This window comes from Glandiceps talaboti, chromosome 5, assembly GCF_964340395.1.
Source record: "Glandiceps talaboti chromosome 5, keGlaTala1.1, whole genome shotgun sequence".
Classification (NCBI taxonomy): Eukaryota; Metazoa; Hemichordata; class Enteropneusta; family Spengelidae; genus Glandiceps; species Glandiceps talaboti.
In genome coordinates this window covers 21,018,575-21,036,242 of record NC_135553.1, presented here as the reverse complement: position 1 = coordinate 21,036,242, position 17,668 = coordinate 21,018,575, and the positions used below count along the sequence as shown (strand labels likewise).

The 17,668-nt window shown below is 39.8% G+C and overlaps 1 protein-coding gene across 1 annotated transcript; it reads right to left on the bottom strand.

The window, feature by feature from the left end:
- Positions 1 to 443: 443 nt before the first annotated feature.
- On the bottom strand, positions 444 to 15,865 carry LOC144435482 (glycerophosphodiester phosphodiesterase 1-like). Its single transcript, XM_078124076.1, has 6 exons — positions 15,656 to 15,865; positions 9,153 to 9,328; positions 8,558 to 8,663; positions 8,132 to 8,221; positions 7,612 to 7,673; positions 444 to 582 (listed from the first exon to the last, which is right to left on the bottom strand). The coding sequence occupies exons 1-6, from the start codon at positions 15,863 to 15,865 to the stop codon at positions 444 to 446; spliced, it is 783 nt and encodes a 260-aa protein (XP_077980202.1).
- Positions 15,866 to 17,668: the final 1,803 nt, after the last annotated feature.

Below are 17,668 nucleotides of genomic sequence, written 5' to 3'. Positions count from 1 at the left end.
ACAGAACAGAACAGAACAGAAAAACACAGAACAGAATATAACAGAATAAAATAAAATAGAATAGAATAGACTGATGACTGGTGACTGGAATCTTTTTATTCTTATAATCTTGGATAACAATGAAATCATACGATTCTAATTTTAACACATTACGTCATATTAAAACTTGCTGACGCTTCAATCACACCTGGTACAAACTATTACTTCTTATGATCAGAAATTTATCATTATGCTGGCCCAATTACACAATCGTGTGCCTGCGTACCCTGCTCCTACCCATAAGATTACTTGGACATTAGCCAATTTATCACGAAAAATTGTGTAAATTTAGACCCAATTCCTAAATAAACGATATTTTCAATCGTAACACGTGTACATGTAGCTGCCTCCGTAGAGTTATGTCGCTCTATGAAATATCCGAATCTTTCGTCACGTATAGTATGTTACTGACAGGTTCCATTTACACATGAAGTCAAGTAGCTCGTTTTGTAAACCTGCTCGTACATTCTCTTCTCAGCTGCACTGTTGATACAACATGGGATCACACGAATCCCTCTGCGCTTCCAAAACTGAATCACTGTTCTGAAAGAGGAATGTCGGTAGTTAGGAAAGTCGGGAGATGGGTGGGTGCACACGGGTGGGGTTGATTGATGGGTGCGTAGGTAGGTAGGTAGGGAGGTAGGTTGGTAGGTAGTTAAGCAGGAAGATAGGTACATGTAGGTAAGTTGTCATCAAATCAGTAAAGAGTTGCCATAAATTCCCAAAACATTGAAGCCAACAACATTAGCAGTCGATGCACTGTTAAACAATTCAGAAAAGCTACACCACTATAACCCAACAGTTCCCATATTTATACCTGCGTGTGAGACCCATGCCTCTCCTAACACCACAACTGGGAGTTAATTCATTACATGGTTGTAAGCAGCAATTTGTTTGATAAAAACTACTGTCATGGTACGTAGTCCAAATTCTAACCCTGACCCTAACCCGAATGGCAGCTATGAGATTTGAAAACAGTGACAGCAATGGGATGACAACCCCCCAAATAATGCAATGTTAGACAATACAGTGAGTCACAGTAAAATGATACCCTCCCCTAATCCCAGTTCCTAAAATATAGTAACCCCCTCCCCAGCCAATTTGTAAAGAGTGACCCCTCCTAATTCTCTGACCCCCTGTAAATAATGAAGGCTCCATTAATCGGAATAACTAATGGTACCAGTAGGCCTAACCTGATATTATGTTCACTTACATGACAGGATGTTGAATTAAAACAATCCTCATAAAACATCAACTCATCATTGACATTTGGCTCAATAAATATGTTGTGAATGTAGATGTATTCAGTCTAGCTTCGGATAACATCCGCATTAATACAGATATATGGGTTCCAAAATAAGCTGGCTAATTGAGGTAACACAACACCTAATGACACTCTCATGAATTTGACTGCATTTTACCAGATTTGTCATTATTGTCCAGAAAAGAAATAATAACTGAAAAGGTATCGACTTACTCTGAAAAGTCAATTTTCCATATGGAATGGATAGAATTACCACACACGTACCACATCCATGAATGATGAGCCCAGTGATAAAATAGATCAATAAAAGACAATCTTAGTTTTTCAGCAGGTGAAAGGTCAAGAGGTTTCCTTCAAAGTCATAAGTTCGCCTTCCAAATCTGTCCGCCATGGCTGTCACAATCTTGGGGTCGGTCACTCTAATCTAGAATTAAAACCACAAACCAGAATTGGAGTGTGTCTGAACGTCGCAGTTATAATATAGTTGTTTGTTTGTTTGTTTGTATGTATGTATGTATGTATGTATGTATGTATGTATGTATGTATGTATGTATGTATGTATGTATGTATGTATGTATGTATTATCTTTATTTCAGGCCATCCACCCATACAATTAAAAAACAGAACACACTAAAATGTAACACTGAAGTGTATATAAAAAAAATTGTCATAAAAGTACAAAAATGAGAGAAATTGACAAGAGGCATCAAGATGGTGTGACAGAGCCATCCTGTAGTCCATGGGCCTCTCCCGCTGTGTTGGTTAGGAAAAAAGATGGGGTCAATCAGATTGTGTGTGGACTATCGTAAGTTAAATGAGGTCACACGAAAAGATTCTAACCCCTTGCCAAGAACTGACACAACTCTGGATGCACTTGCTGGGTCATCATGGTTCTCTAACACTGGATTTGAAGAGTGGAAACTGGCAGGTGGAGATGGACAATACAGAGAGAAAAGACAAGTTTCACGGCAGGAAGTGGTCTCTCCCAATTTGCATTAATGCCTTTTGGATTATGCAATGCACCTGCAACTTTTGACAAATTAATGGAGCAAGTACTGCGGGGTCTGCCTTTGACTGTTGTGCTTGTTTACTTGAATGACATCATTGTACATGGAAAGAGCTTCCAGGAAGAGCTGTGTAACCTTAGACAGGTTATGGTAAAACCTCAAACTGCTAATCTCAAGCTCAATCCAAGTAAAAGTGCGAGCTGCATAGGCGTAAAGTAACCTTTCTTGGTCATGTAGTCAGTGAAGCTGGTGTATCTACTGATGTTGCTAAGACAGATGTTGTCACTTGTTAGCCAACTCCATCCAATGTGAGAGAGGTTAAAGCATTCCTTGGTTTTTGCTCTTACTACAGGAAGTTTGTATCATCTTTCGCAAACATAGCCAGACCCCTTCATCAAATTAAAAGGAAGGGGCACCCATTTACATGGACTATGGACTGTCAAGTGGCCTTCGATGTTCTAAAACAGAGGCTGACGTCTGCTCCAGTTCTTGGTTTCCCAAAATCAGATGGTAAAATGATCATAGACACATGTGCTAGTGATGGTGCTATTGGTGCTGTTCTGTCACAATATCAAGATGGTGAGGAGCGGCCACTATCATATTACAGTAAAGTGTTGAGAGGACCAGAGCGGCGATATTGTGTTACTCGTCTGGAACTGCTTGCTGTGGTACGAGCAGTTGACCAATTTCATCACTATTTGTATGGCAGGGAGTTCACCATTAGAATAGACCATTCTGCAACACTGCAGTGGCTGATGAATTTCGGCAATCCAGAAGGTCAGCTAGCATGATGGCTCCAGAAGCTACAGGAGTATGATTTCATGATTAAACATCGAGCAGGCCGGAGCCAAAATGGTCTTTCACACCTTCCAAGTAGGCTGTCATGTAAACATTGTACCAGACAGGAAGAGCGTGAAGTGGAGAAGGCAGAATCCTCAAATCAACAGCCAGAAGGGCGTGTTCCAGTTGCCAGGAAAGTGTCTGAAAACCCAAGGGTTGCTTGTGAAATGGATGAGGTAGAATTGAGTCTTCATGATGCTCATCTCAAGGATCCTGACATTGGGCCTGCCTGTTTTGCTATGGGTTAGTGATGGTAATGACAGACCTCCATGGAGTGCTGTGGCTCCGTGCAGGCCAGTCAGAAGGGACCAGTCAGTTTCTCCAGCCAGGGGGGGGGGATCGGGCGGAGGATTTTTCCATTGGGCTAACAAAAAGTCACTGACCCCCTATCTGTAAAACCAAAAACAGGCTGCCCCCCATATATATATATATAATATTCACATGACAGGTATGTTTTGATCGTGAATCGTGTGGACTGCTTGACTGTCTCACAAATATTTGATAAGATCCCGGGTTAGCACTATCATAGTTATAATTATTGACTACACATGGTAAATATATTCCAAAAGGAGTTTAATAGCATCTTGACAGTGAGATGTAGGGGGAATAGCTTGAGAATGGGATGTGTCCACCTCACGTGGGGGTCCTAGGGGTCTCCCCTAGAAGCCATGGAGGTTTCTTACTCTTAAAGCCAACATTAGGCTATTCAGACCCTTTCAAGCAATAACCTCCAAGCTTTACAAGACAGCACCGTCAAGTATCAGAAACTATTCCTTATAATTTACATAGGGTTGAAACATGTTCTTAAAAACTTAAATGGCATCATTATATGCATCTAATGGTAGTATCATTGGCAGGGGAGATTTGGAGTTTTAAGGCAATTTTAAACTATCTTGGCAAACATTTCACAATATCATCTCAAATTAGCATAGGGTGAAAATCTTTAAGAAGAGTTTGATACCCATTATGACAGTAAAAAGGTTGTTGGTGCATTTGATTGTTGGTTGAATGTATGAGTGACCTTTGGGGTGAGGGAGTCGTTGGGGTTTCCCCCCTGGTAGATCTGTTTTTTGTAGGTTATTCATAGCCCGTAAGATTATATTTCCAAGCTTTGGAAAGCTAACATAAATGTAAGTTTTAAATGAGTTCCCATGTCACACAAAAATGGACCCGTAACATTGGTATAGTGGCATTAATATTGCATGTATAGTATAATCACTGGAATGTTAGAGAACTTTATGTGGTTATACCTAGTGTACAATAGAAACTGGAATCTGATGAGATGTGATGATTTGTAGTATTGATAACATGTAGTGTCAGAAAGTGTATTGATCCCTTCTGACTAGTTCATACCGAAGAGTAGAACAATGTAGATTAACTTCTTTTATAAACCATCTATGAAGATTACCATTTCGAAAGGTTCAAGTTCACTTTTGCCCTAAAGTGCAATATAAATGAAGCATTCATTGTTAAACAGCCAAGCATTTACATGACATGTTCTGTAACTAGTGTGGTAGCTAGGTAATACATGTGTATGTATATGTATAGTTATGATTGAACTCTTATATTATGTGAAGTAATATTAAAGAATTGATGTAAGAAACATGGACAAGAAGAAATACTTACATGTACCACATTTCAGACATGGCTATATGCTGTTGTAAAAAAGGATGTTTGGATTCCATCACGATCCAAAACACAATGACCCCCTCCCCACCCACAATTTTAAAAACAGCATGACCCCCTCCCCCCAACTGCCAATTTCAAAAACAGGGTGACCTCCCCCACCAATCCACCCCCCCCCCCTCCACCAAGCCAAAGAAACAAACCAGTCCCTAAGGCATATTGGTCGCAATGGGACTTATTGGAGTGGCATCAGGATGTACTCTATTGTCGATGGGAGAAACCTTCTGGTGGCGTACTCCAAAAACAGCTGGTAATGCCAAAATCCAGGCAATCCTTTGTTCTCAAACAGCTGTGTGAAACCCCAAATGGTGGCCACTGGTCTGCACAAAAGATGTTAGCTAGAGTGAGAGACAGCTACTACTGGGTTGGTTACCGGCAGGCTGTTGAACATTGGTGCCAGCTATGTGAGGTGTGTGCTAGGAGAAAAGGACCATATCACAGGAAATGAGCCCCTCTTTGTCCAATGTAGGTGCTCCCATGGAAAGGCTGGCCATAGATGTCTTTGGCCCTCTACCCGAAACCGAAAGAGGTAATTGCTATATTCTCATAGCCTTGGACTACTTTAATAAATGGCAAGAAGCATTAACTATCCCTAACCACAGTGGCCAAAAAGGTAGGTTTGTTGGTTGTTTTGGTGTGTCTCTCGAGTTGCATTCTGACCAGGGTAGGAAGTTTGAGGCAGCTGTCTTCCAGCATATGTGTGGGCTCCTGGACATTCATAAAACAAGGACAACTCCCCTGCACCCTCAGTCAGATGGAATGTTAGAATGTTACAACATGATGATCGAAAACCAATTGGTCATGTTTGTGGATGATCATCAGCGAACTTGGGATAAGCATTTGCCACTTCTTCTGATGAGCTACCATACAAGTGTTCATGAAACTACAGGTTTCATGCCATCAATGATGATGCTGGGCCGAGAAATGAAAATTCCTGTGGATCTTGTATATGGCCATCCTGAGGATAAGGTAGGCCCGGCTGCTGAGTATGTTGGGAGCTGTAGGACAGAATGCAAAACGTTCATGAGTTTGACAGGAAAAACATCAGGAAGACTAGTGAAGGCATGAAACAATGCTATGATGTCAGAGCAGGCCAGCCAAAGCTAATACCTGGTGTATGGTTATATAACCCACAGCACAAGAAGGGTGTCTCTCCCAAGCTGTCTAAGCTGTGGGAATGTCCTTATGCAGTCATAAAGTGCATAAATGACATTGCCTTTCTAATTCTAAAGGGGCCCCGTACCAAACCAAAGATTGTTCATAGAGAAAGGTTGTGGAAATACAGGGGTGACTGGGGACCAGATTGGCTTCCAAGGGAAATCAGTTACACAACTACTCAGAGTGTGATGTTCGTCAAGAATATCCAGCAGAAGAGGTGCCACTAGTGGAAGCAGGGAACCATTGATTCCAGGTACCAGTGACCTTAAAGCAACAGACTGTGATGATGCCAATACCTCCACAGATTCTGGTATAGATAGCCTGATTGGTGAAGACCACTTCCAGGTGCAGTCGTCAGATGTCTGTGTTGACAACACATCACGGGAAACAAGGTCTGGTTTGAGAAGAAGTTCAAAATGGGGAAGGCCTCCTAGGCACCTCATTGAAGCATTGTAGCTGTCATGCTGAACATTTATGTGAACTTTCTAACTGCATCTCGTGCATCATTTCAAGTGTTTTTGTGCAGTATTGTGATTTTTAGGCAAAAGACAATACCTAATACCTTGAACAGAACTTTCATGAGACAATTACTGTTTCATTGTTATTTTCTTGTTTATCGTTATTTCATGCAACAGAGCAGAGTTGAAATAGTTTGGTTCATCATCTGAGATAAAATTTAAGGAGGGGCAGTGTGATGCATGGCTTTTTAAGACATTGCAATGTGGTCGTAGATGGCGTTGTTCCACATGACTTGTAAGTTTAACACAAGGGATTCTGGATTCTAAGAATATACAATTTTAGAGCTTGCTCGTAGAAAGACTCGGTGCATAGACTTTGGTTGATTCTGACATCTCAACAGCCATTTAGAGTGTAAGTCTACTAGTGCTGCATCCACTGTGACCCCCGGGAATGAAGATGGTGAGCCTTCAGACGGGTAAGAATTAAAGTTAACGATTCATCTTCCTTATTCATCGAGTAGCATGTCTGTCTTTGGTGTTTGATTGTGTGACCCCGGGTGACCTACTGACTGTAGTGATTGCACCCCCTTCAGAGGATCCTAATCGAAGCATAAACGTCGTAACAGTATGTGTGTATGTATGTATGTATGTATGTATGTATGTATGTATGTATGTATGTATGTATTGTAACGAATATCTGGAGAATACTCCAAACACCCTGAAGTTCTAAACTGCATAAAATACTAGACTACAATGCGCACGAAAACCAGTTTAAACAGTAGCACAACCTGGCCTCCGATAACCGTGAATGCCTCATTATGGGCCGTTCGTTTAGACCATGGATGTATGCTTAGACCGTGTGGGAGGACAGTACTCGCACTGTACGTTTGGATCAGCTCGAATGCTTGCCACACAAATCATACGGAACCAAAGAAACAGAAAAACCCTGAAATAACTCGATAAATCAACAATCTACCTCACAGAGGTGTACCAGGAATTATTTCCTCAATGGAGAAATTGGTTCTAACCGAAATAGAAGGAAAAAAGAGCTAAGCAAGGGATTAGTTAATGAACATAAGAAATGCACTGTTCACTGCATGCCGTCTTCGTCCATAGTCCCCAGACAGGTTGGGTGATTGTCTTTAGTTACTAGACTCACGTGACCAAGGCTCCACCTCCCAGCGAACTGACTGACATACCAAAATAGTCGGATAACTGCGCCTGAGAATCAGGGATATTTTACATTTGTCATCCAGATACTGGCAGTATAGGACTGGTCATAAAATAAGTGATCATTGAGGGCGCTAAAATGTTATTTCGTAACAGTATGTATGTATGTATGTATGTATGTATGTATGTATGTATGTATGTGTGTGTGTGTGGGGGGGGGGTAGATGGGGGTTAGATGGATGGGTGGGTGGATGGATGGATGGATGGGTGGATGTGCTTTGTATTATCATTATCGAACTTAGAGTGGTGACATAAACACACACACGCATACACATGCACACGCACACGCGCGCGCGCACACACACACGTATATAATGATTAAATGGATATTACAGTAATTATTTGCATGAACCTAATGGCATATTGTATTTTGTAATGTTATATATTAGATACACAAAACACACGGCTAAACAATCAGTTACAATTAACATCTCAGTACATCTACCTACTCTGTATATTACGGCTGGGTAAGAAACAACAAGTGAATTCTCGTACAGATTGTTATACTTTTCATAGAGCTCTGCAATAGCATTTACAGCCTGTGAATATCAAAGAATACAATATATACATTAATGTGTAGAAGACAAAGATATTGGTACGGTTTACTGGTGTATGTATGGATATTGTTTCGTATCAATCAAAGGAGAGGTCTTTCAAGTTAGTGTATGGTTGTGCTGACGAACAATACAAGAGCAACAAGTCGTAACTATTGCAATATACGTGTACCAAATAGTTTAGAATTGCATTAGAAGGACGTCCTAGGCTAGTGATAGACTATATAGCTGTGTGCTCACAAATTGTTATTTCATGATAATATTCTTTACGTTTACATCGTAGTGATACCCAGGGTGCACGAGTTCTGTAAATTACATCACCTCGTATGAATGAACTTTAATGTCATAGAATATTTTCAATCCCAACTTCAGACATTCTTCAGTTGCCTCTTCTAAGGTTGGAATGTGCTCGTTTGGAAATTTCTCTCTGAAACCAAGAAATTTAGCAGTTTTATTCCAGACTGTTTTGAGTTATCAACCCCCACCACCTCGCTGTCCTCCTCGTCCTCCTCGTCCTCCTCCTCCTCCTCATCATCATCATTTCACGTTATTCAACTATCTTGCTACTAGTATTTCAAGCATGGCCAAACGTATAGTTTGGTAATAATAACTTTTGATTGTTTACTTTACTGGTTTGTAAGTTGGTTATATCTTGGATGTTCCAATTTCAGCGTATAATCACAAGACATACATTTGTTTGTAGAGGCCACCATGCTAGTGGTTGACCCCATGGTACATTAAACGTGTATTCGTCACCATAGAATGTTACCACCAATATGTATTCCTCACCTTAGTATGATACATGATACATTCTACATCTACTCATCTCCTTTTATTATGTGACCATATGACGCATTCAACGTGTAATCCCCCGCATTATAGCATGTGAACACATGGTAATATGTATAATCCCCACCTTAGTCGATGACCATATGATGCATCGAACTTCTTCAGTTCATCAAATAATAGCAATTTGATCTCCCCATTGCTTCCTGTAGTCCGGACAGTAGACCAATCATGGAATATTACGGGAACACCGTCCTTGGTAAACCTGATATCAATTTCTACTCCATCGGCACCATTTTTTTTAGCCTGAAATGACAATCTTTTGATTATAATAGGAGCAATATGGCAACTTGACATGGGCAATAAACTTTTTTCCTAGTAAATATACTTTTAGTGGTTTCGATATTTCCACGTATTGCTTAATTATATGTCAGCTGACATATTATTAGCACTTGCTACGTTTCTGTGCTGCAATGCTGGTTTGTAGACAGTTCAAACAATTGGCAAGACTTCACCTTTCGGTTTTAGTTGTGAATAGCATAGACGATATACACTCTTTGTCATAAAACCTTAGCATTTGGGTGTTTGAGACACACACAATTCTTGTTTGAGACACACACAATCCTTGTTTGAGATACACTAAATCCTGATCATAAGAACTTAGCATTAGACGTTTTATGCTACAATTTACTCTAAAACAGAACACATCAAAAGATGCGTTAGTCGGAGATGACTTCTTCGAAGCATCCTGCTTTACACACTGTTAGAATTTCGTGTGGTGTCTGTGACACACTAACTTCTGGTCTGTTGAACAGAGTAAATTGTTGACATTAACTCTCAAATGCTAAGCATTTACGAACATCAGAAGATGCCGCTTTCAACGGAAGAGAGCGCTCGAGCAGTCAGTAGATCTCTATGCGATGTCCAGTGTTTTCGGTGACCATCCCGCTTTCCACTGATATTTCTCGTGTCTCCTTTTTAACCCCTCTCTCGCTGTCTTTTCGTACAGTACGTACATCCAGTGTCTACATCAAAAAAGTGGTGTATGATACGCTCAAACTTCAATGATCCTTCATCCAAATTAGATGGTACTCTGCCGTGACAGTAGTCCTGCTTGCATACGGAGTAAGTCATCACTTGAGCGAAACGCGTACACCGTCTGCAAGCAGGACTACTGTGATAGTGACTCTTCAGAATTGCAATATCACAATTTATGACCGGTTTTCTTGGTCGCGGTCTAATGGATGTTTCACATCTCGTCGACCTTGTAGGTCCGTGGAATTGTAAAAAGGGGGTACTTTTTCAGATCACCCTCCGACAATATAGGTAGTATCATTAGTATGCCCCATTTCTACTTTCTCTCTCTCTCTCTCTCTCTCTCTCTCTCTCTCTCTCTCTCTCTCTCTCTCTCTCTCTCTCTCTCTCTCTCTCTCTCTCTCTCTCTCTCTCTCTCTCTCTCTCTCTCTCTCGGAAGAAACTTCCCCGACGAAGGCCAGGGGAGAAAGGTCACGTAATCCAGGACCATGTGCAGTATATGGATTAGGTGTCATGAATGTAAAACCTCTCAGATTTCGGAAAGAAGGGTTTTTTTTTTGCAGTGATTAACTCCCAGATTCGCTATAAAAAAAAGGGGGGGGGGTTCTTTTTCATTGAAATATTAACTGGAAAAGGAGTATATATGAAATTTCGCTAACAAGCATGGTACCCACACATCCATGATCCAGCGAATGCCACCGCTGGGGCGTCGCGGAGAGTCAGAATTGTATGGGGTGTTGGTCACCGAAAACACCCGTCGTGAAGATTGCCTGTACTGTCAATCTATGTTGACGGCAGTTTGATGCGTTCTGTTTTAGAGTAAATTGTTGCAGAAAATACCCAAATGCTAAGCTCTTAATGACCGAGATTCAGTCTGTTTTGAAAGGCCAAGTTACATGATGCGACTCATGAAGCAATTCATTGCATGCGACGAGGCTAGCAACTGCGACGGAGCACGTACACAAAGCAACTAGTTGCATGGTGAGTAGCAAGTGCTAACTGTTGCACATACATAGATATATAAGATATATACAGTTCATAGAGGCGAAGTCTTCTAGCGGCAGAACTTGGCAGAAATGCTATAAATTTGCTAATATTTACCAATAAAATGACTGAAAACTTGCTTAGGTATCGATAGTAAAACTATATTCAATTCGAAGTTCGTTTAGGGCGATGTTGATCTTTCCGACGTCACAACTTGCATTCAAATTAGAAATAAAATGATATTCAGTGGAGATCAAGCATTCATAGACATTGTATACTATTGATAAGTGGTAATTTTGGTGATAAATCGAAATTATATAAAAATACTTGCCGAAATAGAATATTTATACTAAAAACATGGCGGCCATATTATTGAACATCATTTGACACCTAGGTATATGTCAAAGATTATTACTTGAGATGCGAAGATGTGGTTACATGGTGCAACTCATGAAGCAACTCTAGAAGCAACTTGCGTCTCGTGGCAGAAAAACTGACATGTCGGTTTCCTTACGACGCACATAGCGACACTGCAAGACCCTGCAATGGAGCGAGTACACGATGCAATTCGTCACATGTGACAAATTGCGTGGTGCGTTGTTCGTCGAGTTATGGTGTAACCTGGCCTGAACACCTCAATTCTGGTCATTAAATGAGAGCTTATTACTTTATTATTCCATTAAATTCTTATAAACATAAAATATACAATACTCAAATGATTGGGTGATAAAATAATCAGCACCATAAATGACTAAAACGGAAGTATTGCTGTCGCCTTAATTCAATGCAAATGATATTGACAAATATGAAAACTAGCCAAACAATGTGATCACGTCATTGTTCTTCCAACTGTTTGTAATCAGTCATTATTTGACACTGTTGATCTTTTAATAACTTAATATTGTCATCTCAGAAGAATACTATTCGCGAAATGCAAATATTTGTTCAAAGTATTAATTCATGACAGCTGAGAGTTCACGGTCACCTCGCAAAACATCAAAGCTTAGCGAATATCAAAAACTTGTATTCTCTCATCCGTAACAATAGTAACAGTATACTCAATTCAAAGTTCGTTTAGGGCGATGTTGATCTTTCCGTCGTCGCTACTTGCATTAAAGTTAGAAATAAAACTATATTCAGCGGAGATCAAGCATTCATAGTCTTTGTATACTATTGATAAGTGGTAATCGTGGTGATAAATCGAAATTTATTTCAAATATACTTGCCGCAATAGAATATATATACTAAAAACATGGCGGCCATAACATTGAACGTCATTTGACACATAGGTATATGTCAAAGATTATTACTTGCGACGCGACGAGGTGGTTACACAATGCAACTCATGAAGCAAATGAAGAAGCAACTTGCGACGAGTCGCAGAAAAACCGACATGTCGCTTTCCGTGCGACGCACCTAGTGACATCGCAAGACCATGTGATGGAGCGACGCATGCGACGAATTGCGTGGTGTGTTGCTCGTCGAGTTGCATCGTGATAGGTGTGTTGCCCGTCCCCTAAAACCAATTGCAATATATAGACACTTGCATCATATTTGTGGCACTTCGGTACGCTGCGATATTCAGTACCTTCATATTTTGGTGATCTTGATACCAGTTGTCTTAGTAACTGAAGTTTGTAATAAAAGCAGCTCAGTATATGCCATTGTTGTATTTTTCCGTAAGGAAGTTGCATAGGTATTACCCCATATTTCTAGGCAGTAAATAATGTGTGATAAAAAGAGTATTATGTAATAACAAGATAATGGCTTTCAGTACATAGTGTCGCAATTGCACAATAAGTCCAACTTTTGGAGTGATAGCATTGGCAACATTTTGGATGTGTGATTTCCAGGTAAGATTGCGATCAAGATCAGATAGGTTGATGACATGACGCACTGTATTTCATTCCCGTCTATTCCTATATTACCCTCAACTGAGATTTTCCTGTGGGATGTATTAATAATCATGTAATTTTGTTTTTCAGCATTGATCGTAAGTTTATTTGCTTGACACCAATCATAAACCTTTTGAGAGTCAGAATTGGTTTGGGTAAGGTTCATATTATTACCTTTGATAGATTTAGATAAATTCGTGTCATCTGGGAATAGACAGAACTGAAATTGATTAGTTGAAATTGTGATGTCATTTATATGAATTATAAATAAAATGGGGCCAAGAATCGATCATTGCGGAACGCCACACTGTATCTGTCGATAGGGTGATGAGACACTTTTAATTGTGACGGACTGTTGTCGGCTACTGAGATAGTTTTAAAACCACGCTAAAGGGAGACCACTAATCCCATAATGATGTAGCTTACTGATCGGTATTTCGTGGTTAATAGTGTCGAACGCCTTTTTTGAGGTCAATAAAGACCCCAAAAGCGGCAAAACCTTTTTGAAGATGACCACTATCTAATTTCTGAGACCAAGTCTGCCATGGCAAGCTTTGTACTAAATTTCTTACTCAAGCCGAATTGTGTGTCAAGGAGTATTTGTTTCGTGTCAAGGTAGTGAACAAGTTGCTTGTTAATGACAGATTCAAAGATTTTACTGAAAATTGGAAGAATTGAAATAGGTCTGTAGTTATTGAGCTATCTTGGTATAATGTTTTCGTGGACTGGCAAATGGTTCAAAGCCCAAAAAGCTTTAAACAAGCAAATAGAGCTCTATACAGTTTGATACGTAGTCTGCATAGATATGGTACTATACCCGCCAATGTAGCTTTGAAAATTCTTTTATTGTAAAATTCTGCCAATTCTCTTTTATGGCTCTGAAGTGTGGGGTTTCCATCCCGCTGACGATGTTGAAAAGACTCACAACCAGATGTTACGTTACATTCTGCAATTGTATAACAACACCCCTATCGTTACCATAAGATGAGAATTGGGAAGAGTTAACTTAAAGGATTATAGATACTGTAGAATTGTTAAATATTGGTTGAGGATTTTGAAAATGGACGATGAAAGACTAGTATGCAGATGTTACGAGTTACATTTAAGCAAAATTGATATAGTTAAAAATAGTTTTTGGGCTAGAGATGTTAGACATTTACTCCAAAGCTATGGCTTTTGGGAGGTATGGGATCATCAAGGTGTTGGTGATGAATTGAGATTCCTAAAATATATTAAAGCAGAGATGCATTGATATCGATATACAATTATGGTCTGAAAGTATGAATACGTCTAGAAAACTTTATTGTTATGCTTCATCATTTAAAAAAGGAATTGTCTCTGGAACCGTATTAAACCTCCCTTGATAAACCAATATTCAAACTGACGCTTTGTAAATTTAGAACCTCAACACATACTTTGAAAATCGAAACTGGTTGTTGGAACGATACTCCAAGAGTAGGGAGACTTTATGAAATGTGTAATTCAAATCAATAGAGAGTGAATTCCACTTTTTACTTCTATGTCCATTTTATGTTGTATAAGGTGAAAATATATTGCCAATTACTTTTATAATCCCCTACTGCAACACAAATTTGTATTACTTCTGTCATCTCGAAAGGTTGACACTCTCAGAAAACTTAGTAGATATATGTTTTATGCTACTAAAGTTTAGAAAAGATGCTAGTGTTACTTTTCGTCTTCGCACACAGCTGACAGACCAAATAACTGCACTCGAAACACCCTCATATCTTATGTCCGAATCAACTTCTGTACCGACTCAACTTCTGTACCGGTATCACTACTTGAACTTTAGGGAATTAGCTCAAACAACACACAGTTTATGTTCAAGCCGAAAGTCTACACAAATGGCAATCACTTAGCATATGCCTCGTTCATTGACTTCCCCTGAAGTGAAGTACCTGCCTCCTAGTTCCAAGTGTCTATCTTTATTGTCCTTAAAGTCTAAATTTACACAACACATGTGTATGGCCAAATAATGAATGCAAACAATATTAAAATCTTCAAGAGGTTACCATGCCCTAAAGACTATTCTCAAAACATTGATGAATGATCACTATGAATCCTAGCTCTTTATGAAATGCAGACTGTCGTCTCATGTACTCGAGTACGCTTGGAATCTTGTGGTCTGAATCCGATATCCTTGAGAGAGTCTGTAGTTAAAATATTGAATTTACTGAAATTATGAATATGTCATCTGTGACACTAGTAGAAACTATGAGATACAAAGGGCCTGACAAATTTGATATTTTCTAGTGATCCGTTCATTTTTGTTTATTTAAGGTTTGTATTTTTTGGCCAGTGGCCAACAGTACTGAATAACGATTGATTTGATTTGATTTATTGAGATCTTCAGCGTTGCCTTTCTTGTAGATTGGTATTATTTTGGCTATTTTTAATGAACTATAAAAATCCCTTGGCTCAGTGAACAGTTGATAATATGTGCAAGGCCAACGGCATTGCGTAGGTCAAGACTGTTAATTTCATTCAGAACTTCTTGTTTGGTCATTGGGTAAAAGAAATACAAAAAGACAAGAAACTCCGTCTTCTTTCTTCATGACCCTATTTTTTGAGACCATGTTATCGGAAACACACAATCATTTCGCCTTATACAACTATGGAAGATGAGATCTTAAGATTAAAACTTAAAATTCGAGTTTTAGGTACTCATCTTTTGCTAAAATGTAAAGAATTCACTTACTTCTCTGATCGCAGCTATTGTGTTTTCTGGAGCATTAAAGTCTCCTCCTCTGTGACCAAAGACGAGAACTTTATCTGGTGGTAGAACCTTGTCAACTACGGAACGATCAACCGGAGGAATCCGTAAAGAATGAATGATAACAATAACAACGAGTACAGTAGCAATACCCGTGAAAAGGGGTCGTCTGCTGCTAGACGATGGCCATACCATGCGGGCTATAAAATAACTTACTAGGAATACCACAACAAGGTCGGTCGTGGCAGATGCAAATATGGAATGGATGGGAAGATATGCCATCTTTACATTACTAAACCTCGTGAGTACTAGTGTAAGTATGCGTGATAACGATACTGTATAGGAACGAGACTAATAAGGCTGGGGTCAGAATTTACGGGGGGGGGGGGGCTAGAGAGAAATTGGGGTGCCAGGAACAAAATGAGGGTTCAAAGGAAAATGGGGTCACGGTGCCATGAACAAAATGAGGGTTCAAAAGGTATGAAAATTCTTGTGTTCTGGAAGGGGGAGGGCGAAATATTTGCTCATGATTTAAACTAAATTAAACCTCAGGAGCGGTCGTTTACCAAGTAAATTAAGGTGGAGATGCACAAAAAATCACTATTTTGACCATTTTTGAGCTTATGTGCTCTTTTGCATAAAAGTAAACAAATGCACCGGTACCGAAACACCTAAAGAAGCTCTATTTTATCACTATAAACTAACGATATTTGCATACAACTGAGACGACTGCCAAAGGATTATGCAAAATATACGCAGGTGTCAATTTCGCGCATGCTCAGATCACACACGGATCACTAGCACTGTAACCAAACAGTAAAAGGGGAGATATCTCCATGACGATACAACATTAATAACGTCAAAAATATCTATATACATATCGAGTTGGTTTGAAATATCTTTGGTTTTCCTATTATTGTCCTTCCGTGTTCTTACAAAATGTCGGTTAAGGCTGTTTTATGATTGACTAGACTTGTCCTATTTCCAGAAAACAGTCAATATTCACGTGCATGTACTCCTCCGAGTTATACTGAATAAGTACGATACGAGTATCACCCGAGCTATGTATTTCAATTTTCAAAACAAACCCGTACAATCGACTCTAGTTTTATACCCGTCTGTCTACGATATCAGTCGATGTGTCTGATACGCAGTGATGTGCCAATAAATATTGAAAGTTTTTAATCGAAAGAATTTTCAGATGCCAACATGAGCAATGCGTCAGACAATCACCACAACTAACTAACTAAAAGAAAACGCTTTTCGTGTAATTTGTAGCAAGCTAGCTGCTGAAGTAATGGATTGGATAGTGTAAGACAAAGGACAACAGGGGGATTTTAATAGAAGGTGTGAATTGGGTTGACCATATTGCACATGTAGTTCAAGCTCAGACCACTATAGTTCTAGTTGTCCAGCAACCTAAGTCAGAAACCATACGTGCGAACATGGAAGTATAAGGGGAGACTCATTGGATCCTATAGGACAATCCTAGAGGACGATTTAAAAGGACAGCCCTATAGGGCGTCTTATGAGGATATTGGACACAACCCTATTGGCGTCTAATAGGACAACCCTATTGACACCCAATACGACAGCTGTGTAAGTCCTAGAGGGCAATCCTATGGGACAGCCAATAGGACAGCCAATAGGACAGCCCCGCAGGTCCAATAGGACAAACCTATTGTGTCCAATAGGACAACACTTTAGGTCCTAGAGGATAATCATATTGGCGTCCAATAGGACAACCCTGTTGGCGCCCAATAGGACATCCCTTTAGGTCCTAGAGGACAATCTTATTGGCGTTTAATAGGACAGCCCTGTATGTCCCAGAAGATAATCTTATTAGCATCCAATACAACAGCCCTGTTGGTCCAATAGGACAAACCTATTGGCACCCAATAGGATAACCCTGTAGGTCCTAGAGGACAATCCTATTGACACCTAATAGAACAACCATGTTGGCACCCAATAGGACAGCCCTGAATGTCCTGGACGGCA